The sequence below is a fragment of the Ammospiza caudacuta genome, chromosome 14 (assembly GCF_027887145.1).
Source record: "Ammospiza caudacuta isolate bAmmCau1 chromosome 14, bAmmCau1.pri, whole genome shotgun sequence".
NCBI lineage: Eukaryota > Metazoa > Chordata > Aves > Passeriformes > Passerellidae > Ammospiza > Ammospiza caudacuta.
The window spans coordinates 20,016,871-20,042,549 of record NC_080606.1 but is presented as its reverse complement, the minus strand read 5'-3'; the positions used below and the strand labels follow the sequence as shown (position 1 = coordinate 20,042,549).

Genomic DNA, 25,679 nt, shown 5'->3' with positions numbered 1-25,679 from the left:
TTGATTTTCATATCCATGGTCTGGGTAAGCAGCAGGATGGCTCTCACAGAATTAAAATGTACTAAGCCCAGACCTTTCGTGATGTTACTCTTTCCTCAGGCTATGTTGCTGAGGCAGAACAGAACCCTATTCTGTGCTCATCTTCCTTTTACCTAATACCTGATCACTGCAACTTAAATGCTGATAGATCTTAGAAGCAGAAGGTTCTCTGCCTGTTCTGATGCTCCAGACACACTTCCAGAGTAAATGTGACAGAGTAAACCCCTTCCTAAAGGGCAATGGCCCTTTCCAAAGCAAACTGGGGGTCAGGCTTGAGGGAGGATCACTGGTAGGAATGCTGCTTAGAGTCTCCTTGTCAAGATGTTCCAAACAGAGCGGCATTTAGAAGGAACAGATGGCAGAGGCTTTGCCTGAGAGGACTCAGAAAAGCTGGCAACATGGGAGAAGAGACGGAAGGAAGCATAAGCACTCCGCCTGTGCCATGTCTTGCCCACCATCTCAGCTGTCCTACCTTGAGCCTTCTTCTACACGAGGCTACAGAGGAACTAGGAAGAAGGAAAATTCATGTCTTGGTGTTATAAAATGACAATATTTTGGAAAAGAAAAAAAAAACCAAGAAGAAATTGTTGTCATTTCACTGCAAAATTTAAACTCGAGCTAGAGAGGCTCAAGTTTTTATCCAGCTTTTGAGGTCTCCTCTCACAGCAAACAGGAGAGATGCACATGAGCATAAGGGAAGCTACGGAAGGCTCAGAATATTTCAAAGATGAAGTGGGTTACAAATCAGAAGGGAAAAAAAGCCAGAAATCTTCACTTTATTAAAGCCAAGGAAGAAAAGGCACATGGAGGATCAGAGGAACACCTAGAGATGGACACACCATGTTGCCTGTTCTGAGTATCTGAAAATTGTGGAGTGTGACTGCAATATTGCAGAATGAGCTTCAAAGCTTTGAGATGGCACTGCACAACAGACGAGGACTGTTCTCCTGTCCTGCCTTTCAGCTGTTTAAGATTCCCATTTTTAAGAATACCTTCCCTGACAACCATTTTATTATTAGTTTACAAATAGAAAACAAAACTCAGAAAAATGGAGGAAATCACATGGTCAGTACCAGAAGACTAGCAACAAGTGATTTCTGATGCAATAGGCCTTCAGGGATTATAAATCTCTCTCTCTCTCTATATATAAATGCTCTTAAGACTGTGCTGCTGCAGCAGGCTCCAAGAAATGCATCACTGGGCAACAAAGGACCAGGGAGACAGTTCTGGAATGAGCACATTTTCATGCTGCTTAGCTAAAAAGCTCTAAAGAGTAGAAAGGCTCTTTTCTTGTTTAGACCTTCAAAGGAAAAAATGCAGGAACAGAGCTATTGTGGGTTGGACTTTTCTCACTGTGGTGCATGAATATTCTGTATAATGCCCAAGGATTCTGTCCCTGCTTTCTCATCTTCAGAAAAAATTTTTTCACAATCTTGAGCATATTTCAAACAAGATAGTTACAGGTTTTTGGCTTTTTTTTACTGTAGCAATTTAAGTGTAACACAAAAGCCTTTAGATAGTAACAAATTTGATGGCAAAACTAATTGAATTCTGAAGTGATTCATTTAGACTCTGATCTTGCAAATATGAGCTATGGTTAAGCGTAAGAATCTACACAGATAGGATCAGGAACAGCCACAAGAAAGGTATCTTTTGACTTCATTAGGTTGTTTTTTGGGTTTCTTTTTGTGTAAGGAACAATTTAATATGTTTTGCAGAATCTTACACAACAGTTGCAGGGGATGAAAAATAGTGCAGTATTGAGAATACTTCACCTTCCCATTAAAGCAGGGCTAAAATGTGCAATTCCTTCTAATAATGAAAAAAAAAATTATGAACAGGTCTAGGTTAAGTCTGTTTAGACAGATCTGTTATTGCTGCATGCTTTGTCTCAAAAGATGAGAATCTGTCAAGCTCACAGTTAATACACTGTTTCCAAATTACCCAGACTGCATATTGAATCATCCATGCTCTGATTTGTGTTATTATAATACAAAAGACACCAACTTTTTCCCTCTGATAATTGGCTTCCTTTGAGAAGGCTGATCAAACTGGCATGTTACAATAAAAGAAAGGATCTAAGTTGACTTACCTCCACTTTCAGAAGTGCGCAGCCTTTCAAGAACTCTTGAATATTACTGATGCAATCAGCTTCATTTTTAGGCTCCAGGCAATACTAAAGAAAGAAAATCCACTGATCTCATTGCATTGCCTGTACTGAGAAGGCCTGCATGAATATTGACATGTGCCTTTTATACTGAATTAGGGAAGCTTCTTCAGGGGGCGGGTGGGGGTGGCAGGCAAGCTGTTGAAGCAGGAAGAAAGCCATTGGAGGAAGTGATGCACACACAGAAACTGTCGGCATCTTGTTTTGAATGCCAGCATATGACAGTGCCCTAACTGACAGTGGGAAATTGATGACCTTTAACAACATGCTGCCCCAAACCACCACAAGTAAGAAAAAGATAAGGAGCTAGCAAAACGGATTTCTGCATAATGAAAGGCTCCATTTTTATGGGGTGGAGAACCCGTTGTGTAGTTACTTTTTTAAAAGCTTCGCTTCTGTGTTGCCAGTTCCTATCTCTCATTGGACTCCTTCCCTTTTTTTTCTCCTTCAGATTCTTACACACTTCTGGACTGTGAATACATGCCTTGTCAAACTGTAACAGGAGGCATTCACATGGCTTCAGTACCAATGGATTTGCGGGTCTTGGGACAGACCAAATGGCACAAATGCAAGGGTTATTTGCTTATTCCTGTTCCAATTTGCTTCTCCAGTGCATTTACTGACTAACAAAGCATTTTGCAGTAAGAGTTTTGAAAGACTGACTATATTTACAGTTGTAATTAATTATATTGATGTAAATACTGACACACTGCAAATCCTTCTATTAAAAATCAAGATATTCTGATCTCTGGTAGGCCAACTATTTCCTGCCACTGACTGAACGTGGGTAAGCGAATTAACAGCAACCTTGCAGGGCTTTTTTCTGGATGTAGAAACAAAATCAAGGAACCAAAGCTACAATCATACTTGGCTCTCAATTAGAAACTTAAATGTAAAACACCTCTCTCTGAAGCTCTGTGCTCCTCTCATCAGAGCAGCTAGGGCTCAGAATGCCCAGGGCAGGGTTTCATTGAGCAGGGTTGTCTCAACAAGGCAAAATACATCAGAAAGCATTACCTTTTCTGCAGATCCCGGAAGAAGCCGATTAATGAGTTTGCAAAGCACAGTTCCATCTTTCAGAGAGGTTTTCAGGAACCCCTCTGGATCATCCACTATTTTCTTAGGGGAATTTAAGACTCCTAGTGAAATAAGCCATGTTACAATCTGTTCTTCTGGATTCATGGCGGAGAGCTCTGCCGCCAGAGCTGTTCTCCTGTACAACAGTGTACTGGAACCCACATCCGTGATTACATCTTCCTGCTGCAGCTCAAGTGTGAAACTACCTTTTTTTGGCTTAGTACAGAAACTAAATCTTAGGAACTAAAAGAAGTTACTTTAAGGTACAAAACTGTTGTCAAAATAAAACAGTTTCTAATACTCAGCAGGAAAAAGGGAAAGCAGATTGTTAACTACATCTCTGCAGAATTATTGAAAATGCAAGTATTTTATATCAATAGTTATTACACCAAAATATCTCACATAGGGACTTCCTCCTTGTGGCAGCTAGCACCCTATCACCTAGTAAATTTAGTCTTAACTTAAGGTTATTGCCCAAAGAAATAAATTTCTTAATACTGTAAAGAACAATAAATTTCCAGTGTTAAAACAGAATTCGTAATGGTGATGTTTTGAAGGAATGTAGGACTAAATAGAGATTTTCAACCTTATGTGGCAAACCTAGTTGTTAAAATTGCCTTTTACAGTCATTTTCTATTGTCTCATTTTTGAAAATAAATTCTGATCATGCACTTTACATGCACATGAATAATGCCTCTCTTCAACTGCTGTGTAGAAGTCCACATATAATCCAAAACGGTTATTTAGGAGATGATAATCTCTCAAAACAATTATCTGGATAACTTCAAAAAGGTCAGGAATTTAAGTCATCCAAAGCTGAGAAAAAAATTCCCCACTATTTTACTTGTCTTATTAAGATGTCCCTTTCTAACACCACTGCAGGATCTACTGAAGGTAGCTTTCCACCCTGCCTGGGCAGTATTAACCATCATTACTTATCACAGCAAGTCAGAAAAGTCCAGTCATCTTTATAACTGTCCTTTCAACAGAACAGATGGAAAATGAAGCAATTCTGTTGATGATGAAGCTGGAACACCATGGCATGAAAAATCCAAGAACAAAATATCCTAGAGACCAGAATTTCTTGGTTAGTGTTCTGAGCCAATTCCTACCTTTGTCACTTAAAGCAGCTTTCAAGAACCCAGTGTTACCAAACTAATGATTTAAAGGGTTGGGGAAAATCAGAGCAGCAGAATGATAAAATTGTACACAGTAAATGGGCATGGTTTTGCCTGTACTTTGCAAGTTTTACGACTGGTACCGGGACCTACCAATGGACCAATTTTAAGAGCCACCAGTAAATAAGAACTGTCCCTTCAGGGTTAGACACAAATTCTGACCTTTTTCAGGACTCTGGGATGAGTTCCAGATCTCTGTAGTGTGGAATATTCGTAACACATGGCTGCAGGCACTGTGAATAAAGTGGGCTACAGCTCAATCACAGCTCACTGCACTTGGTGAGCAGTGTGCAAAAGATTCCAAAATTATGACTAATTGGCAATTCAGTTGTTTTGGGATTTTTTTCCAGTTGTCATGAGCACTATTGCTTTGCAGAAGGAAATACATGCATTACCCACAATTTCATAATTCTTTTTTCAAATCTGTAGTAGCCAAGATAACTACTAATGATCATTTATCAAAGGGGACATGCATTTGGATGTAGAAGACACCTCAGCCACCGCATCAGAACACAGCAGTTTCTAATGTAAATAGAAGTACTTCCAACACTGGGAGAATGACACATCTGCTTCATTGAAGTCAGTGTTACAAACCTGAACACTGAAGTACTTCACCCACTCCCTCCTCTAAAGGAAACCTTTGGTATACATGCGCAGGTTTAGTTTTATGATTATTTCACATGCAGCTGCTGCAGCCAAGAAGATATTAATGTCTGCAACTACAATTAAATGAAAATACTTCCCACATCTTGAACACTTACCAACAGCTTGAAAAAATCTGCAGATATAGATATTCACAAAGCCCAAAAATGTATGGAGTTTTTCATTAGCTACTTCAATCCCAACCTCACATCCTTTAGAGTCCTTTCTAAACACATTCCAGCTTGCTTACCCACTTCCACACCAAAATTAATCCCGTGGCAAACCCAAGGTATGAAGGTAGAGCCACTAAGGAAAGAAGTGTCTGGTCTGGTCTTTGGAAAGACTTCACCTTTGTCTATTTGCTGACAGCAACAAATCAAGTGAATCATCAATCATCTCTTGCACAGTCAACTTAGTTTAAAATCTTATTTACAGCCTGATTTATACCACAGTGTTATTTTAAAAGGGGGTGAGTTTCCTTTACTCAACAACCAAGTGACTCTGGCAGCATACACATCAGAACAACACAGCAAGAGGAGCAAGGTAAGATGAGCAGTCACATATTCAGAAACCATTTTTGAGTGGTTCTTTTCAAAGTCACACACGCTTAAGCAATTCACTCTTTTTTTCCAGCAGAGGGAAAATACCACAAGGAACAGCACTGAAGTATTTGTCTGCTGCAGAATCTACTGATACATTTCAACTGGTGGCTTTCAATGAAAAGTTTGACTCTCTGCATGAGCTAATACTGTAGATCAGGATATATTCTCATTAAGTAGGATTTTAGGCAGGAACTGATCATACAATAGCTGCCATTTTGGCATTACACTTTAGGAAGAACGATCCAGTTCAGCCTGAACAGCAGCGCTCAACACTAAGCTAATGCTGAAAATAGTACAGAATGTTACTCCTTCTTGCAGAAGGGATACTGAGATCACTTTGTAACAATAAACTCCCAAGATGTAACACTAGTGATCTTGACCACCATCCAAGTGTGTCCAAGAATATGTTTTTCTTTTAAATTAGACAATAAAACCCCAAACCCATAATTCTTGTTAACAGTAAATTTATTTGCCCTGGGAAATACTGCAATTATACCAATCTGCTACACAGATTTACTCCTAGAATCTGCAGCCCCTAACTGAGATTTGAAGTGATGTCCTCATCCCAAACATAAAGTTTTAAATCTCTAGACAAGGTATGCATGCTTTTTCTTCTTCAGTCACTCATGAGCTGAGGATTGTTTAAATGAGATCAGTTTATGTCTATTAGAAGTCAGTATTATTTTATATTTTATTATCCATTATTGTTTATGAGTTTTCTACATGAAATACCAATGCCTGAGGATTCCTCTCACATACATTGGCCCATCAACATGTATGTAAGAGAAAAATGCATCAAAATCAAGACAAAGTTTTGAAGGAAGCACCAATATGTCCAGTGTACATCGAGGAACACTAATTATTCTGGCCATTCATCACCAACATTGTCTCAGCACAGCAATACTCCCTTTCTCTCATCCAGAAGGTTGGGACAAAACTGTTAATGTAATATAGCAGAACTTTCCGTAGTTTCGTGGTGAAGTCCTCTGTATTCAAGTACACTAAGACTTACTTCTGTGTAACTTGCTCTTTTTACCAGCATAAATGGCAAGCATACGTGTAAAAGGCAACCAAAGTATTTCGCTGCTGTAGGATGTGTGTGCAACAAGCAATGAACCAGCTCACTCTGGACTGTTGGAAGGTGCAAGCTATGGCAGACAGCAGTTGGCTTCCACCATAAATTTTATGTATGTCCAAGATATTGGTAGTGCTACTTTCAAAGGCAACTCCAGAATGCTTACACATTCCTCTAGAAAATGGTGGGCAACACTACACTCAAAAGCCAGGCTGTATCAGTTGTAATTTGTTATCCTTTGATTCTCCAATGCACATCCACTGCTGCACTGCCACCTTCACCTTTCACTGTAACTGGAAAAAGGAAATGCAAGTTAGTACCCTCTCAGAAGCCAACAGACAAAAATGCTAGATTATCTTTGAATTCATTTTATATATACAGTTAATACATTTTGATTGTATTTTATCTGTTCCAACAGTATGAAAGTACATCAGTAGCTAACTACAATAATCAAAATGCCCCGAGGACAACTTGTATTAATGCATACTGCTTGTATAAGACTGTCTCCAGGGCAGGTACTAAGTACCTGGGAGAATTCCCCCTTCAAATTCCACCAGCTCTTGATAACCTCAGCATGCTACTCAGGAGTTCTGTAATACACTGGTATACGTACTGGTATTAATCTGTAAGTAATAATGTGCTATAAATAAAATCAAACTTGTAATCAAGAGAAGGTATACAGCTGGCAATTCCATTTACACCCTGATTTTCCACAAGGCTATTATTACCTTCCTTGCCACAAGATCTATTTACTGCTCCCTTAACATTGGTACCATGCCTGCTAAGAATCTGGAAACATTTAGCAGCTGAAGACAAGGCTGATGGAGTGTGCTTTTGTCTCTAATACCAGCATTTATTACAACATGGTCACAACAGATTTACTAAACTGAAAAAAGACCACTTTTTTTTTTTTTTTACAAAGGGAAGCTTTTTCACTTGTCAAGAATAATTAAGCTTCAGCTTTCCAGCTAACAGAGAGAACTGAGGTGCATATACATGAAGTTTAAAACACTCTGACAAGAGGCTGTATGATGATTTGTCAGTATCTTTTAAAGGCTCTTAGAACGCTGCATTAAAGACGGCATTTCATCTCTTCATTAGAGAATTTAAGACCTCCATCTGGGTCAAGCTATGAATTTAAAAACTGAGTCCTTGTGGTTTTTTGCAGGTGGTTGGGGAAATGAAGGGGAAACGCTACTTTTAGACCTATTTCCCTAATGCACTTTAGTGGCACACTAGTGACATCAATGATTTTTGAATGAAAAAGGTTCCGTTTTCTTAACCTTTAGAAACACCTATTGTGAAGGGTCCTTTCAGTAAGACTCTAATTTAAATATTTCAACAACCACATCTTAAAAGGAAAACAAAGAAAAGGATAGCATTTGCTGGTTGAAATTTTATCAAGCATCAGAAAAAAAGCTAGTAGGGCAGTAGCTTCTGTTTTACTTAACTACATGCATCCCCTGAACAGAAAACACTCGTGATGATTCTGTATTTTATCTGAAACACATTCCAGTACCCTGAAACAAAGCATATTTTTCCTTTATTATCAAGGTAAGGTCAGCAATTTATCAGGAGTATTTATAAAACATTATTAGCATCTTCTGACAAGGGCATTGCACATATACTGACACTCTATAGGGAGAATGAATTGTAGCCCAACTGAGGCTACAAACATCATGCAGTATACAACAGAATCTATCCTTACCACAAGATAGAATCTCCCTGGTAACAGTGACCAGCTATCACATAGACCAACTATACAAACTACAGCTTTTTTACCATTTTAAAGTTGGCTCTTGAATGTAGAACCTAAGCAAAAAAATGTTCTTACATTTACAGACTCAATAAAGAATTACATAAGGCAGTACACACATGCCTCTTTACATAAATGCTTCTCTCGGAAAAGGTAGTTGCCGTTTTCCTTTAATCTGTGCTAGATTTTGTCAAATTCTGCACACACTCTAAGTTACTTCCATTCTTTTACTAGCAATTATTTAGTAGAGAAATTTTATTTTCCAGAAAGCTAAATTAACATGACAGCCACTACTACTTTTTTTCTTCTGAGTTTTCAGAGAAATAGGAGCAAGTCACACTTTCACATAAAATTAAAAGACTGCTGCTCTTCAATCTTCTTGAAAAATTATTTTAATAGGGTAGGATTTAGAGACAAGAAACACAGCTGTTCTACAGTCTCAAACCATTCTGGAGGCACCTGAAGTCTGCAGCTTAATCCCAGGACCTCTACAGAGATCAATTCCTAATCCAAGATTATACTCACTAAAAATGTTAATCCTGCACATTTAACAGGATTAAATTAAATGTCAATACTAACATTTATTATTACAACTCTGATTTTAAAAGTCTGCTCTTATAAAAACTCGTGCTCACCACTTTCTGCCACATGACTTTTCTTTAGCTGTACTCAAATTGGCCGTTTTTGCAGACAAGTAGTGTCTTGCTGCCATTCCCAAACTAGCTGGTTTATAAAGCCTTCTTAAGCCTCCTCCTCCAAAACTTAAACAGAAGTCAAAACAACACTTAGCCATGAAGAACATCCATTCAAACCTACGAACGCAATGACCAGGGAACATCCTTGCAGCTATTACACTGGTTTCATATTTACCTTATGTATTGGTACAGGCACCACTCATATCTGCTGTCAACAGATGAACCAGCACTATTTCAGTGGTATCTTCTAGAAGTTATCCCCCTGCAATTAAGAGAAGATACAACAAATTGAGAAAAATGTTTTACAGCACAAGCTAACCTACAGTAATCGCCCCCATTTCAAAACAATGGCACAAGTTTTGTTTGCAGATTATTCACTTGTAAGTTTTTACTACTTCTTTAAATGGTGGAGGATTCACTCACTGGCTTTGAATGAACTGGAATGGCTTAGAGAAAGGTTGCATGGCTTATGGATTCTCATTCCTTTTCAATGGTGCACTGCCATGTTAAATCCATAAGTTGAACAACAAAATTTACTGAGGACTAAACAGTAGTACAAAGGTTTTGGGTTTGTAGTTTGGCTTTTAGTTGGAGGTCTTCATGTTTACTATATTCAAGGATCTTTTGAACTTCATGGCTTCACCCAACTTATAACAACTTGCCACAGACTCTGCCACATGCATCCCTGGGTATCCCTGCAACGCAGCATCAAACTAAACAGAGTTAGGCATCTAACTAAACATCAAGTCTGCATTTCTTGCTTCCAACTCCCAATAGTTGAGCTGATATGTCTCAACCTAAACCAATTCTTCACTTCACAAGGTTTAAATTTTGTTAATATGCTGCATATGCAGCCTTTTTAAGCATCTTCACTGAGAGATACTGGTCAGAAAAAATCCCCTCCCCATGCTACATGGCAATACTGTGTCTACAGTGAGCTGGATTACAGTTTTAGTTTCAAAACTGGTGCCACAAATGCTTTTATCCAAGGATTGTTGAATTTCAAGAATTTCTAATTTATTGGGGAATTTATTTTCCTTTTTTTCTTTAATCTATACAGCACTTCCATTGCCATTACATGCAGCTTGTCTTACTGTACTAGAAGAAGTTAACTTGTTTTAATTTTGACTTAGACTGAAAAACTAGTTTGCTTTGCTTACCATCTTTGCTGTTTCACAGGCATTTGATGCTCTTAATCAGCTGTGGAATGCTGAAAGATTCACTTATTTTAGGAAGCCATAAGCCTTTCAGAAGTTGGAGAGAAAGACTTCTTTGCTTATCTTATTTTCTCCTTTGGAATCAAAGATGTTCCTTTAAAAGTGAAACACTACAGAGTTGCAAAAATTTGAAACAGTGTGAGTAAGCATCGATTTGCAGCTTCTTTGATGGAATTGGTCAATGGTTTGCAGATTGTTGTTTTTTTAACAGTATTTTGTAGCTGACTTACACGAACATGATTTTTTTTGCAGGGGAGATCTTTTTAAACTCCCCATGAAACAGTAGGAAGGCAGAATATAGTATTATCCACTTGCTTTTCTGGCTTAAGTGAATGAAATCCTCTATTTCTCTTTACACAAGGATCTGAAGGCATTTTGTACTGGGAATACTGTGACTTCAAATTCTAGGCATAACTGAACTTCATGTGGAATCATCCCCACCACCCTCCAAATCACAAGCTATACTTTCAGAATGAGATGCTGAACATGTAGAGCAATCCATCTCCGTGTTAGATGGTTGGATGTTGTGCGGAAGATCTTAAGAACAGCTTGTTCCATTCATGACGAAAATCAGATGGAAGTGTGGCATTTCAGGGAAACTTTACTTTGAAAATTACAACACTAGTACACAGCTCAAGCTTATACATTTAACATCTGCTTTCTGAAAGAAATGTTAACAATTTTGAAATGATATTAAACATTGTTTCAACTTTTCTCACAAAAGCATAAAAGTCATGGAGGGAAAAACTTAACAGGCAACAATAAAAAAAGGTTAAAAACAACTTTTCTTTTTAGTAGTCCTCTGGTAGTAAAGATAGAACAGCTTCCACATTTGAGAAATAATCTGTCTTGGTCCAAAAGTTTAAGAGTGTTTTTAGTATCTGCTTCTGCCTCCACCTCTATCGGATCTGCTTCCACCACGGCCACCACCTCTGGGCGCCCCGCGGCTTGAACTACTGTAAGAATCCCGAGGAGGTGGATAGCCCCTTTCCATGGATGGGGGAAGACCCCTGTCTTGTCTTCCGACACGATCACGGCCACTTGAGTAGACATCACTTCTGCTGCTTGAGTAACTTTCTCTGCTTCCATATCCATCTCGTGTGCTGCCGTAATCATCATAGCGACTGCTTCCACCATATGATGGCGGGGGCCCTCGAGCAGGTGGAGCACTACGTGAGTTACCTGCAGGGTCAACGGTCAGGTAATATGGCAACACCATAAGTTATATAGAACAATTTCAAATCTGAATTTACAGAATTGATGTATTAAAATGTTTACTGCTACTCTTTTTATATGTATTGAGATGGTCTTAATATAATCTGCCACACTAATGGTATTTTAAGTGGGGATTGCATATCAGGCAGTGAGTGGATTTAGAGATTTTGAAGGAATGAAGACGGTGTTTTTTTATTCAGGCAGGCTCTTTAACTGGATATTCCAGTACAGCTTGTTATTTTAGAGAAGAAATTCAGCCATATTTTCCAGAGACAGCTGTCATTCTGAACTGTAGACTTTGCTTCTTTAGCTTACAGCTTATTAAAAAGACGATCAAATGATAACCAACAACTGCACTTTCACTGTAGGGGAAAAAAATTGTGCCACTTCCCCCTAAAACACAAGCAACCTAGTCAAAGTCAGATGTTATGACATCTGTACGTTTATATGATCCTCAAAATGGATTCTTACCGTAACTCTCATATGAATCTCTGTAGGAGCCTCCACTTGGATGATCCGAGTAGTCTCTGTCACGTCCACCACCATATCCATCACGATCGCTATAGGAGGAAAGACTACTAAGACTTAGTACAAATCACTAACATTACAGCAAAAATAAAGTGACAGGGAGAAAACTCCAACAGTAGGTACCTATATCCCCTGGAGGGGTATTCATCACGTGAACTGGAATGACCATAATCACGATATGCGTAGTCTCGTGGAGGTGGTGCGTAGTCCCGGGTATCCCTTGAACTGGGATAATCTCTGCTTGAATAACTACAAAGAACAAAAACTGAGATGTTAGCCACATGTTCTACCACAGAAGGTCTGGAATCAAGATCCTTCTCCAAACAAAAACCAGTTCACTAAAATAAAACAGTAGAAGAATTTACCCATCTTTAGTACTGTAGCCATCATCCCTTGGAGACATGTACACATCTCTCCGTGATGGCATTGGCTCTCTGCGTGGAGGACCACCGTAACCATCTCTTCCACGTGACACAGGAGCTTCAAAGAAACAGTCCATTTAATTAGCATTTAGCCATGCAGAACATTCAAGGCAAATGCTAACAAATAGCTTAAAGCAATTTAATAATATCTCCAGAGCCTACATTTAGAACACTTTACATTTCTGCTTGTACAATTTTAAAGCGGCACTAGACAGAACATATTCAAATTGCACCAAATTGCTCCCAACAGCTACAAAATTATACTGGTCTGAAAGGAACCAAAGGTTAGAGGAACAGCATCATCCCACAGCAGACTGAAGTCCGAATCAATGATTTGCACCAGTTCCTAAGGGAAGACTAAGGTTCTAGAGTTGACCAAGCAATTAATTTAGTCAGGAAGTCCTCACCTCTTCCTCCCATGCTACTGCTACGCACTGGTCCTGAAGGCGCAGATCTTTTAGGTGGAGGGCCTCCACTTCGTGGAGGTGGACCCCTCTTCATGGGAAGTGGCCCTCGAGAAGACCCTAGAAGGAGAAGCCACGAACCAATTATTATTTCTGTGATACTCACCTGCATTTTCTTAAAGCCTGAATTACGACAACCTAAAGGTGCCATTATTACCACTACATGATCAATAGTAAACATCTAAAACTAGTCCTCTCCTATCTAAACCTCTAAAACTAGACCTTCTCCTGTTTTCTAGCCACTTTAAATGCTACTGGCAGAATTGAGAGCCAAACTTCCCACAGCCTAATTTCCTGTCAAGAACTGTCTTTTAGAACTTTTCCGAAAGCTACAGGGTGTGACGCAAAGGAAAAAGACAGCTGATACCTGTAATCAGTCACAGCTTAAATGCTTAACAAGTTACTGTTCTCAGAAGAGCTACTTGGGGGGGATGTACTAGAGAAGAGCCTACAGAGAGGGAACAGAGGCACTACTACCAAGTTTGCAGAACCTACTATGCAGACTCTTCAAGACAGAAGTTTCACTATTTCCAGGGTTTTTTTTTCCTGTCTTACAGCTTTTACTGTTACACCTCAGGTACTGTTTGCTACTTAAGTGAGTTTTGTTTTGATACTGAAAAGTCTGAATAAATAGCTGTATCTTAATGAATATCCAGTATCAAGTAATGTACTTTAGAATGCTTCAACTTAACAAAAAAGGTTTAGCTGCCCTCTCACTCTGATCTGGAAGGATCAGCCCTACAATTTTCTCAGTTTAGACCTCTTGCTATAAAGAATGAAAGGCAGTTCCCTTTCCCTGGTGGTAGCGAATCACTTTTTCAACTTGAATACCAGAAAGCTTCCTTTCTCACGTGCAAGGCAGGAGTTCTGCTTTTCTTTCATAGGCAAAAGTCAAGTGGAGTGTTAGTTGTAGAAGGGAATCTTCACATCTGAAAGCCTTTTCTTAAGGTGTACTTGCCTAATCAAAACTTTGACTAAACTGCCGAGATCGTATTTCATCATTTTAATAAAGAACAAGGAGTGCACTATTCAGGTGTTTGACTTTTTTTTTTCCAGTAGGATTATTGTCATCTTCCAATGGGATTGGTCTTGTGTTGTCGAAGTGTATAATGAGAGAGGTCAATACATACCCAAGTGACTCCCTCTTGAAGGTGGTCCTCTCGCGCCACTTCCGCCTCTTGCGCCTCTAAGGCCCCTGGGAGGACCTCTGCTTCGGGGAGGGGGTGGTGGCCCACGCCTACCACCACTTTCAAAGGATGGCTTGGTTGCTTGTTCCACTTTAATTGCCTTCCCATCTAATGACTAAAGAAGAAGCTGCTTTACTTACTGCTCAGTCATGTTTGTATTTCTTAAATCAAGCCCCTCTTGCTTCACTATTTATAGGGCTTCCATTTTATAAGTTAGAGCAATTCTAGAACTGATTTCAGTCTTCAGTATTAGTCCCCAAGTACTCAGCAGCATGTTGGGCCTAATTTCAATTTCTACAGTACTTCATTCTTGTGGTATTGATGGCAAAAAACCCACAGAGCAGCATCAGAAAGGCCTTTCAGTGAAAACACAAGTGTCCAATGATTACGGCAGCCCCACGTCATTTATTCTGTAAATGAAACATGATATATGATCTACAATTTACTTTCAATTGCCATGTACTTTTGTACCAAACTAGGAGTGCACCTGTAGTTAAAAGATTAAGCTGAAGGTAACTTAGCTTCAGTCGGAATTTCTGGCAATGGGGAGGCCGTTTAGCACATTTTCTTGACGTCCTGATAAAACGGTGATCACGGAAGTATTTAGAAGCAATTTCAGCATCTACACAGCAGACTGAGTAAGCCAATTCACCTCTTTTTTCTAGTGTTTCAAGATGGGTTTTCAATCAAGGTGACTGTCACAATTTACTCTATTACTTGCTTTTCCACAGGGAAGGTGCTTTGTGGTTGGGGTATTTTTGTTTGTGGGTTCTGTTGCGTGGTTGTATTTTTTTTTTTTTTTTTTTGTGGTATGAAAAAAGTAGAAGCTTTTGCTGGAATACAGATCTGCAATACCAGGAACTCTGCAGCCAATATACCTCAAACGTGAGCAGGTACTAACAAGCTCAGTAATACAACCTAGTTAATCAAATTTCTGGATGATCTTTAAATGCCACATGTTTGGCTATTATAGCACAATCAAGACCACAAGCCCTGCTAAAATTAGGTTATTCCATGCCTATCCTGGCAAACATGATTTATTTGCCTTTTTTAGCAGTTAAATATTTAACTGCCATGACAACTTAATTAATTATTGGGCAGAAAGCGTTGTTCATTGCACTTCTTTGCTGCAATAAATGAACGAATTTAACTGCTAGACTGCTAGTAACATCTTTATCTACACTGCTAATAGTATTTTATAGAAGCACTGAATATTTTTTGTTCTCTGTCAAAACCTAGCTCTCTGAAAATTCACTGTAATGGTGGATGTATTTTGCCAGCTCAGAGTTGTAGTGATTGTTTGAAAACCTGAGTGTACATACACAGGTTCAACTTGATCCACTGTGAGGGAAAAAAAGTAAGAAATACCAGCAAAATCATATTGGTCTTGGCTTTGACTTAGTGCAATATTTTACTTATGGAAGGTTTCTCAAAAAGCCTTTTGGCACGACAAACTGAAATATCCACTCTAATGACTGGAACTTCTCAGTTTGCATCATATGATTTGCCATTGCAATTAATCCTCAAGTTTCATCCTTCTCAAGCATGAACAGAGCTTGAAGCCTTAAGCTTTGCTATGGCCACTGCTGTCCTTCATTTCATGGATGGTCTTGACAGCTTGTTTTAAGTTTAGAAAGCAAATACTGTCCCCTTCTGCAAGCATGGGTTTTGAAAACCTGGATGCTAGGTTTAAATTCTATCATTTCTGTTAGGTAGGAGGCACAGTTTTCCTTGTAATTTCTCCTCCTATTTTCTTCTGCCTTGCACTTAAGCATCTTACCTTGGCAAAAGATTGTTTCTTTGCACACTGCTTTAGAGAAATAGTCTTAAAAAGCTATTCCATAGGTCCAGAAAGACCTTTCACTAGATACAAGAATGTATTTTTTGCTAACGAGAAAATATTTGTTGAAGTTAGTCCTATTTCAAAGCAGAGGGGACATTTTATGGTTTCTTAGCTCAAAGAAAGGTCTTACCTCACCAAACATAATGGTCACACAACCCATCTCAAAATAAGGAAGTTTTTTCAATGAGCTCAAAGCACAAGCTGTCAACATGAACACTCAGTAGCTTATTTTTATAACCTTGATTTTGAGTGTTATAGAAGCATTTTTAATACGATATGAGCACCAGAAAGTAAAGTCACTTTGGTGCTAAAAAGCATGGAAATAATTTATGCTACAAGTAATTTAGGACAGTAATTTAGGCAATCAAAGTCTCCTATGTGTGAAATGAATAATCTGTACATATTTGTAAAGTGAGACAGGGAATTTCAACCAAACACAATTAGAGAACTATCCTGCAAACATTTCAACAGAAAAAATGAATGAAATTTGCTTAATTTTGGGAGTGGGGCAAGAAATCAAGTATTTCAAAGAAACTGTTACAGTAACTCGCATGAAGCTGGTCCTAGCACCGCACAGGGCTTTCCTCTTCAATGGATCACTTCGCTGCTGATGCTGCAATGACTCCATTTCTCCATGTTCCTTGATGGCACATTAAGTGAGTTATATTTTGCCATATATATCCAAGAAATGAAGATCCATTTCTCAAGAGGCCAAGCTTCTGTACATTGTATCACTTCTTCCCAAAAGAACAGGAAGCACTTTCTGTCAGTTAAACAATCTTCTATAGTGCTGAGTACAGTTCACGCTGGAGGGATTGTAGCATCTGCTTCCGTCCTCTTAACACGGACCAGCTGGCTTGGCAGGTCTACACTGGAATAAAATCTTTGGTTTGTCCTGACCCTTTGCCTAAGGTCATATCCTCTCTTTAATTATCCATTTCATCTTAAAGATGCAGAATCAGAATGTCATGAGAACAGCCCACTGCACCCAACAACCATTACAGACTGGAAAGTATCCACATTTATGTCCAGGTAAGCATGTTCATTTTGTGGCATCAGGATGGAGACTTGACAGCCATGAATTAAGATTCTTCTTAAGGCTAGTAAGCTGCTATTAAGTACTTCTACATTTCTTTTGCACTGCTCAGACATCATAGCATTGATTGAATTTAGAAGACAAAGTAACTGAAGTGAAAAATCTCGATCCCAACTCTACAATAATTATCTTGTGATCTCTTTCTGCAGGACAAACTGATCTTCAACGCTTCAACGCTTTGACTAGTCTATGCTTCTCTCAGTATAGTGAAATATAGCTGTTCACATAATACTCCTCACCCAAACTGGTGCAAAACTCTGCATATATTTTCATAAACATTTGCAAAATAAAAATCAAATGCAAATTCATTCTTGCAGAATCTATTGGAGTCAGCCTCTTCTACTGGCTACAACTTCAAATTCCTTTGGGATGACAGAATGAGCAACAGACAGGCAATGCAGAACTCTTCCCCCAGCCAGACAGATCACCTAACTCCTTACAGACTGCTTGAACTGCAGTCTGCACAGTGCTTCTGCTGCTGCTTCTCAGCAGAATTAGAATCTCAAGAATGCTCCAACCCATCTTTTCCAAATGGACAAAGAGACCTTCAAATTGTGATTTATGACAATTGCCTCTTCTCACACCAGGCTTTAAACACTGCTCTTCCCTCAGACCTTGAATGCAGAGTCTTTTTGGAATACAAGCAGTACCTGTTGTCCAGAAGGCTTCCTGAAGATGAGAAGGAGAGACCACCGCATGAATATCTTTCATATCCATGGTCACAGCAAGTAGGACCAGAAGACATTCTAGAGCAAATCCCATCTGAGAATGTTCTTTTTATATACTATTTGCTGTTCCAATTTCAAAGCAGATGAAGGTACTTCTAGATTTATAGTGAAGACAAACCCACGAGAACGATGATCCACAAGGCCGTCCTTTCTAGCATTTCTTGCCAAAAACGCAGACTGTGCATTCCAGAACAAGTTGACATAACCTCAGCCACACACATTGTCTCATTTAGCTACTTTACCAAGCAGTATTGTCCCAAATATTTCCAATGTGACCAAATATGGGCCTCAACATTCAAGATGTAGAACAGCTGGTGATTATTTTCAGAGGGATTTTGATTTGCAAGCTGCACTCCACAAACACACAGATTAGTGACTGAATTCCTTTCAGTCTGACAATTGCCTATTGGTCCTTGAAATTACCTTATGTGAGGATTCAATGACCATTTCAGAGAAAATAAATTATTTAAGCACGGCAGTAAACAAGTCTTCAGAACTGTGGCAAACTAGACAGTGGAGAAATAAAATTCAATAAAAGGAGCACCCTGACAGATGTTTAGGCTGGTATAGAAAGAACGTCATCTGAATTTGCCACTCTCTGCCTTGACAAAACTACTAGCTTGCTTAAAAGGGAAGGAAGTCTTCTAAGAGAATAACCCTAATTGTGGTAAGATTGTCATAAAGCATCCAGAAACATCAGTCCATGGAGAAGAAAACCCACTATCCTTCTATAACACATACCCTGCTATAACACAAGTAACAAGAGGTTTTACGAACCTCTTGTGTTTATGAACACTACACAAAGTTCACTTTCTTATTCCTAAAGTTGTTTTACTTACTGACTGCAACAACTGATATTTTTCTTTCACTTCAACTTCTTAAACAAGACAAACATACCAAAATCCCAAGTGTCAATCACAATCACTTGATGTTTCTTCACTTTACTTGAATGGCATCTCAAGAGACACTGCTTACAAAGCCAGTGCAGTGTGACCTAAACACAATCATTCACAGAATGCAGGGAAAACCAGAGTCTGCAATTCAAGAGACCTAAGATGGCTTTCCCTGCCTGAAGGGACAGCACCTTTATAAAGATAAGCAGTTGTTTACCAAAAAATTGCCAACTTACATCTACCTTTTCAAGCACGTGTCACAACAGATACAGATTACAGCAGCCTACAATTCTCTGACAAACTATCCTGGTATTATCTTGGAACCTGTGCTGCAAATGCCTATATTTTTATTTTTATAGACAATACATATCTTATTGCTCCTAAAGCTACACCCTTGCGTTTTAGGGCGTAAATGAGCAAATTCGGTTGCTGGCTAACTGCAAAGCCATTGCACATAAACTAGAAAGACGCCCCTCACACAGACCAAGCAGATCAATGATGCAAGGCCCAAATGCAGGAGATTACATTCAGAATACCAAATAGCTCATCAATGCTCCAGCACTCAAGGGAAATCACAGTTACCCATGTTAAAGGAACAATTACTAATTTTCAGGTAAGTCACTTCCCTGAAGTGTAATTTACACAGTACTGCATTCAAATATGATCAAAAAGGAAAATTAACCCAAAAATCATTATTGAAACATGCAAGAATGAAGAGCTGATTCCTCCATCACCGATTAAGGAACAATAAGAAAAGAGAGCATAGCTGACTGCCAGCCAGACTTCCATTTTCTATTAGCAAATCCATGAACAGGAGAAACACGGAGACAGAGACATTTTGTCAAATTTAAAGTCACAACTTGTCTCCACGATCTTCTAATCCATGCTCTTTCCAACTTTTATTACCAGTTGATTTACCCCGAAGATTAATTGTCCTGGTCAGTAGCAACTGCAACGCATAAATGGTCTTAATTCCTACCTTTCCATTCATATCTCTGGCAGCATCTTTTGCATCTGCTGGACTCTCAAACGTGACGAATGCAAATCCTCTGGACTTGTTTGTTTCCCGATCTTTCATCAAAAGGACTGCAGAAACAAAGTCACATCAGCCTTCCCTGTAATTCCCGGTAAGGAACACTTAACCTTTATTTAACCTTTTAAGCTCAGAACTTCTTAGAGGACATGTAAGCAGCATCATTTCAGATGATCAATGCCAAAAAGTCATCATAGCTATGTTGTTGTTTGTTTTATACTATTGCTATCTTAAGAAAAGTTCTCTTTACCTTCAACAATGCGTCCATATTTGCCGAATACAGCCTCAAGGGCTTTTTCATTAGTCTCTGTGTTCAGGCCCCCAATGAACAGCTTCCCAGGACGATCTGCTTCAACCATTTTGATTCTGTGAATGACCTACTAAAAAGAATGAGGCCATTATTAACAAAATATCATACTGCAATAGTGACTTCATATAAATTACTTCTGTCCTCAAACGTACAAGCAAATTTTCTTTAGAAAGATATTAGGTAAGAAATATGAGGTATAAAAAAAAAAATCAAGTAATTACAATTTTTTGCAGTGGAAGCAACTCGAAGTAGTATTAACAGTTAGTTCTTCACATTATATAATGTATTTAAAAGATATTAAATAGAAATTTGAATAGTGGAACAAGGCACTGTTAAAATGAAGCAATATTGGTGAATGCGAAAACTCTTCCAGAAGCGCTGCTCCTTTTGTCCTGGACGTTTTAAATAATTTGCTTAATATGTCAACGTAATACAAAATTGTTAACTCTTCAGAGCACCTTAGGTCAGTGTATTTAAATTAAGTTCATTCTTTGTATTATTTAAAGTACATGGAGCCTATGCTTAAGTCCTGGCCTATACAACTTGAGAGGCTGAACTGACACCAGACCACCACTGCAGTTCTACACAGCAATGCCACTGCTACAGTCGCGGGGGCGGGAGGGCTTAAAAAAAGCCCAAGAGCCGAAGACAAAGCCAAACCCCCCGTGCCTGGCAGGCCGCCCGGCGCCTGCGGACAAGCGCTGCCCGCGTGTCTCCAGCGCGATGGCGGGAAGGCCCGCGCCAGCTCCGGCACTCGCGGGAGCGCGGACAAAGCACCCCCGACGGAGCCGCGGCGAGGCCGAGCCGGGCCGCACGGGGCGAGGGTTCAGCCGCGCTCCGGGCACGGTGAGCACGGGGGGCGTCGGACCCTCCGCGGGCTCAGGCACCGCCACAAAATGGCGGCCACCTCTGGCAGCGGCTCCGCTCCGGCCCCGCGCCGGCGGCCTCCTCGGCACTCACCCACCGCGCGACTCAAGCCCGTCCGCACACATCGCCGCCGCGCGCCCGCCATGCCCCCTTCGCCCTCCCCCGGGATGCTCAAGAACCCCCGCACATAAAATGGCGGACACCGCGCCTCACACCGCCAGGACCCTCCTCGCCCCACCGCAACGGCGGGGGTCCCGCCGTCTTAACCGGAGCCGGGCAGGGAAGGATTGCGGGCCGGGCCCGGCTCCGCCGTGCCTCTGCTCCGCCGCGAGCAGCGCGCCACGCGGCCCGCGCCCCACGGACCTTTCGCCGCGGGTCTCCGCAGCGTCCTGCGGTGCCGCCCGCAGAGCCCTAGCCCGCAGCAGCGCTCACCTCCGCCCGCGCCGATCTGCAACTGCGCAATGGGGGCGAACAAAGGCGCTGCGGGCCTTTATAGCTTTACGTCACCTGCCGGACGGAGCCCCGGATGCGGCGGCACCGGCAGCGCCGAGCCCGGTAGGAGGCTCCCGAGACCCCCCGGGGCCGATGCGAGGCTCCCGTCGCGGCCGAGGGACGACGGGGCCCGGGTGGGACGGGGCCACAGGGCCGAGGAGTCCCGTCCTGCCAGGAGCGGGGAGCGGGCCGCGGGCCGCGAGCGGCGGGAGAACAGCGGGAGTGCGCTGTGCGAAAGGAGGGATAGAGCTTTGTTTGCCGGCTGTGCCTCGTCCCGAAGGATTGAGGCCCCATGTGTAGTGCTGTGTCGTTCTGGACTCCTCAGCACGACAAAGGAGCTACTGGAGATAGTAATCATCACAATAATGATTAGATGTCTGGAGCGTCCCTCTTACGAGGAGGGACATGGAAGCTGGGGCTGTTCAAGAATGAGAGGGGATCTCACTAATGCATATAAAAATCCCAAAGCCAGATGCCATGGGATGGGGATGGTGCCAGAGTCTTTTCAGAGGTGCTTAGTGACAGGAGCAATGGTCATAAACTAAAATACTAGAAGTTCCAGCTCAACATGAGAAAGAACTTTGCATTGAGGGTAGCACAACCCTGGAACAGCTGCCCAGTGAGGTCATGGAGTCTCCCTCTCTTGAGACATTCCTGTGTCACCTGCTCCAGGTGACCCTGCCTTGTCAGGGGGATTGGACTGGATGATCTTCCAGAGGTACCTTCCAATGCTACCTGATTTTGTGAAGCAGCAGATGTATCACTTCTTTGGAAGGAAAATCACAGTAGTATCAGTTAAACTTTCGAGTTTGCAGGAGCTTAACCCAGTTTGCTAAAGCAGCCTTAAAGGCATTTTAAATTAGTTTGATTAATAGATGTGTATGGCAGCACCCTTTCCTTGGAGAATAACAGCAAACCAAAACAAGTGTGATTTAAAATTAAACATGTTGATGGCACAAAATTTTGCCATTTTTGTTCAACTAACTCAATTTGTTAGTTATTTGTACTCAAAGTTCAACTGTGATTTTCTTTGGCAGGCTAAACCTGATAGTGGAAAAGTTAGGAAATCTGCTCGTGCACAAATTGGCTAAACTTTCATTATTTGAACCTGAAGATTATCTAAATTTATATTAATCAGTTATCAAGGCCTATTTTCTTAGTACCACCCAGTCTAACCACCATACAGTCTTTTAAGTTCTACCTTGCAGTTCTTGCTAGCAGTTCTCCAGACCTTCATTCCTGGGAGATGCCACAGAGTCTATGGACTCTAAGGGCACTGCCCAGTGCTGTTATAGTTATGCAGCTGCATAATTGCTACATTCTGATAAGAGAACATCAGACTCTCCTTATCTTCAGTTTTTCAATCTGTCAGATACTGATATTCAGCTGCTGTTTGTGCTATGGGAAGCAGAAGGCAGTGTTGCCTCAGAGAAGCTCATAGATGTGTTAAGAACACAAAAAAGGGGAGCTCTCAAGCACTACTGTAAACTCCAGTATGTACTTGAAGATGTCACCTTACCAGTGTGGATGCTCAGAGTTTCTGGATGCTGTTACTGTGAAGGGGAAAAGGGAAAGATGACCTTTATAAGTAGGTGGAACAGCACTGCCTGTGATATCAATGCAGTTGCCAAAGAATGGCATTACCAGATACTCATCCAATTATCATATGAAGAAAAGCTTCAAATTCTAGTTTCAATACAAAACAATTTAAAGTTAGGGGCCTCCCTGGGATGGATAGTGAAAACTAAAGCAAATTGTTAGTCCTGTAAGAAATATGCTAAAAATGGCCTCCGTCAAGGTGGGGTCTCTGTGCTTCTCTGACCCATGGTGTATTTATTGACTGCCACACAACTGGAAAAATAAGCAAATGCAAACAAAAGCCTCTTTTTCTGTCACCTCTGATTTAAAGACTAAAATATTTAATTGATTACTCCAGGCTTCATTTTAGTAACATTTTGTTAACACGTACTGAACATGTGGTTAGGTGGGATTAGCATGAACATAATGACATTTGAAACAGCAATTGAACATAAATGCTGTAATTGTATCAGGGCCACCCATTGTTCTAAAAGGAATCTTCATGAGGCTTCTTATCAGAACTCAGTTGCATCTTCATTGCAAACTGGAATGGTATTTTACAGTCTCTCACTACATAGTGTATGTATGGTCTTGCTCCAAATTCAGTCAGATCTTTTCCTAGAGGATTAAAGGGTATATAATTCTTTGTCACTCTCTTGAATGAATCTCTGCATGTTTAACAGTGTTGTTGAATTTACACTGCAAACTTGTTCATGCAAGTACTATGTACCATGCTCCATATTTTCATCAAACATATTGGCCTTTTACCAAGTTCATCATGCTTTGGTTTTAAACTGGATAAAAAGTTTAGGAGAGCTGAGGGATGGGGACTAATGAATACATAAATAATCTGAACCCAAAAGATTCATTCAGAATTAATAAAAAAGGGAATGTTATTCACTCTAGATATGCAATCAAAAATTAATAACTGAAAAATTAGCATAATAATTTTATAACAAGGAGCAATTTTCTAGGCACTGTCAGTTGATGGGTGTTTATAGAAATTCAGGAATTTTGCTCTGTAAAACTCAGACTAGAGTAGATGAGAACAGCACAAAATAACTGTTTCTGGCATGGACTTTGTCAGCCATTTCTAAACTGGAACTCCTTAATGTGCTTCTCCCAAATCACCTATTTGGGATCTCATTTTGGCTCCTTTCAGTTGAGCCATACAAGGTGGATCATAAGTCCCTAAGACATAGCTGGACCTGCCTGAAATGACAACTCTAATTTCCAGGCTCAGCTGAAAAAACACAAGAATTCCTGTGCTCCCCCTTATTCTTTTTTCCTTTTGCCTGTTGCAGTTCTATGGTAAGGGCAATTCACTACATATTGATGAACTGGTTAAAATTAATGGAGGTGGATGTTTTGCAGGGCAATACAAATGTAGTGTCAGTGTCCAGAAATGTGAGTGGCAACAGCTTTGCCAAAATGGAAAATACAGAGAGATCGAGGTGTTTGCTACTCAATGATACTTTCTGTATCATTGACCGAAATGCTTTTAGCACAATGTCTCAGACAGCTGTGAGTACCCATCTTGCTATGGTAGCACAGAGCTTGCAGCCATCACTTGCACTTACCCTGCTCCTCAGACATGTTTTGCAGCTGTCCCGGAGCACTGCTCCTGCCATCACCACCTAAACAGCTGACACTGGAGCCTGGCATCATGTTTGCGGTGACCGTGTTGTACCAAGAGGCCATGTTGTGGCTGCAAACATTACAGGCTACATCAAAAAAAACACCAAATATAATTCTTCCAGATTGCTATATGAAAACTTGGATTTCCACCCCTAATTTCTGAGCTGGTAATATCTTACTTAAGCCTTTCTCACTTACTCTCTACAACTCCCTGAAAGGAGGATGTAGCCAGGTGAAGATCTGGCTGCTCTCAGGTAACAAGTGACAGGATGAGAGGACTCGAGTCTTCAGGGTTTAGGTTGGACATAGCAGGAATTTCTTCACAAAAAGGGTACTTAGACATTGGAATGGGCTGCCCAGGGAGGTGGTGTAATCACTGTCCCTGGGGGTATTTAGAAAGACTAGTACCCAGTGCCGTGGTGTGGTTAACGTGGTGGTGTTCAGTCCTGTGTTAAATTCGATGATCTGAGGTATTTTCCAACTGAATTGATTCTGTGCTTTTTGCTGGGGGCTAAAACTTGAAAAGAGATTCTGGTATCATAGAATCCTAGAATAGTCTGGGTTGGAAGGGACATTCAAAATCATCTGATTTCACTAGCCCTACCCTGCTCGCCATGGGCAGGGACACCTTCCCCTAGTCCAGGATGCTCCAAGCCCCCTTCAATCTGGCCTTGAACGCTTCCAGTGATGGGGCATCCACAGCTTCTCTCGGCAACCTGCGCCGGGGCGCCAGGCCCCCCACGCACCCTACAGGGAGGCATTTCTCCCCACTATCCCGTCTAACCCCGCCCTCTGGCAGCGGGAAGCCGTTCCCCCTTGGCCTGGCGCCTCCCGTTCTTCAGAGTGCCCTCCCCCAAGATGGCGCCCGGCGCTTCCCTCTTCACTGCGCAGCCGCTGTGGCCCCGACCCGGCCGTGACGCGGCTGCCACCGCCTCCG

The 25,679-nt window shown here is 40.9% G+C and overlaps 2 protein-coding genes and 1 non-coding gene across 8 annotated transcripts in view; all 3 read right to left on the bottom strand.

The window, feature by feature from the left end:
• Nucleotides 1-3,427, bottom strand: part of ARHGEF6 (Rac/Cdc42 guanine nucleotide exchange factor 6) — a 37,603-nt gene extending 34,176 nt beyond the window's left edge. For both annotated transcript variants that reach the window (XM_058814423.1, XM_058814424.1), the window contains exons 1-2: nt 3,224-3,427; nt 2,132-2,215 (exon numbers count right to left, since the gene is read on the bottom strand). In XM_058814423.1, the coding sequence (XP_058670406.1) occupies nt 2,132-2,215; nt 3,224-3,388 (249 nt within the window). In that variant the 5' untranslated portion in view covers nt 3,389-3,427. The remainder of the gene's footprint in view (nt 1-2,131; nt 2,216-3,223) is intronic.
• Nucleotides 3,428-6,185: 2,758 nt separating this feature from the next.
• Nucleotides 6,186-21,501, bottom strand: RBMX (RNA binding motif protein X-linked). 5 transcript variants are annotated; one of them, XM_058814011.1, is made up of 11 exons: nt 21,467-21,501; nt 20,108-20,234; nt 19,804-19,910; nt 14,208-14,379; nt 13,021-13,137; nt 12,557-12,671; nt 12,315-12,440; nt 12,135-12,238; nt 10,392-11,630; nt 9,407-9,493; nt 6,186-7,073 (listed from the first exon to the last, which is right to left on the bottom strand). In XM_058814011.1, exons 2-9 carry the CDS (start codon nt 20,214-20,216, stop codon nt 11,323-11,325), a joined length of 1,158 nt encoding a protein of 385 aa, XP_058669994.1. In that variant the 5' UTR covers nt 20,217-20,234; nt 21,467-21,501; the 3' UTR covers nt 6,186-7,073; nt 9,407-9,493; nt 10,392-11,322. The 5 variants fall into 5 exon arrangements, with proteins under 5 accessions (XP_058669994.1, XP_058669998.1, XP_058669995.1 ...); XM_058814015.1 differs by having other exon boundaries at nt 12,135-12,223; XM_058814012.1 differs by having other exon boundaries at nt 20,108-20,237; nt 21,467-21,494.
• LOC131564141 (small nucleolar RNA SNORD61) lies at nt 19,984-20,055 on the bottom strand. Its single transcript, XR_009275367.1, has one exon. It is a non-coding gene; the product is annotated as a small nucleolar RNA SNORD61 (small nucleolar RNA).
• Nucleotides 21,502-25,679: the final 4,178 nt, after the last annotated feature.

Excerpts from the sequence above, each read along its gene's own strand:
- RBMX (XM_058814011.1), bottom strand. The coding sequence starts at position 20,216 with ATGGTTGAAGCAGATCGTCCTGGGAAGCTGTTCATTGGGGGCCTGAAC. Across the intron at positions 19,911-20,107 it reads ATATGGACGCATTGTTGAAG|TCCTTTTGATGAAAGATCGG; the intron begins GTAAAGAGAACT and ends TTGTTTCTGCAG. Across the intron at positions 11,631-12,134 it reads AGATTCATATGAGAGTTACG|GTAACTCACGTAGTGCTCCA; the intron begins GTAAGAATCCAT and ends TTGACCCTGCAG.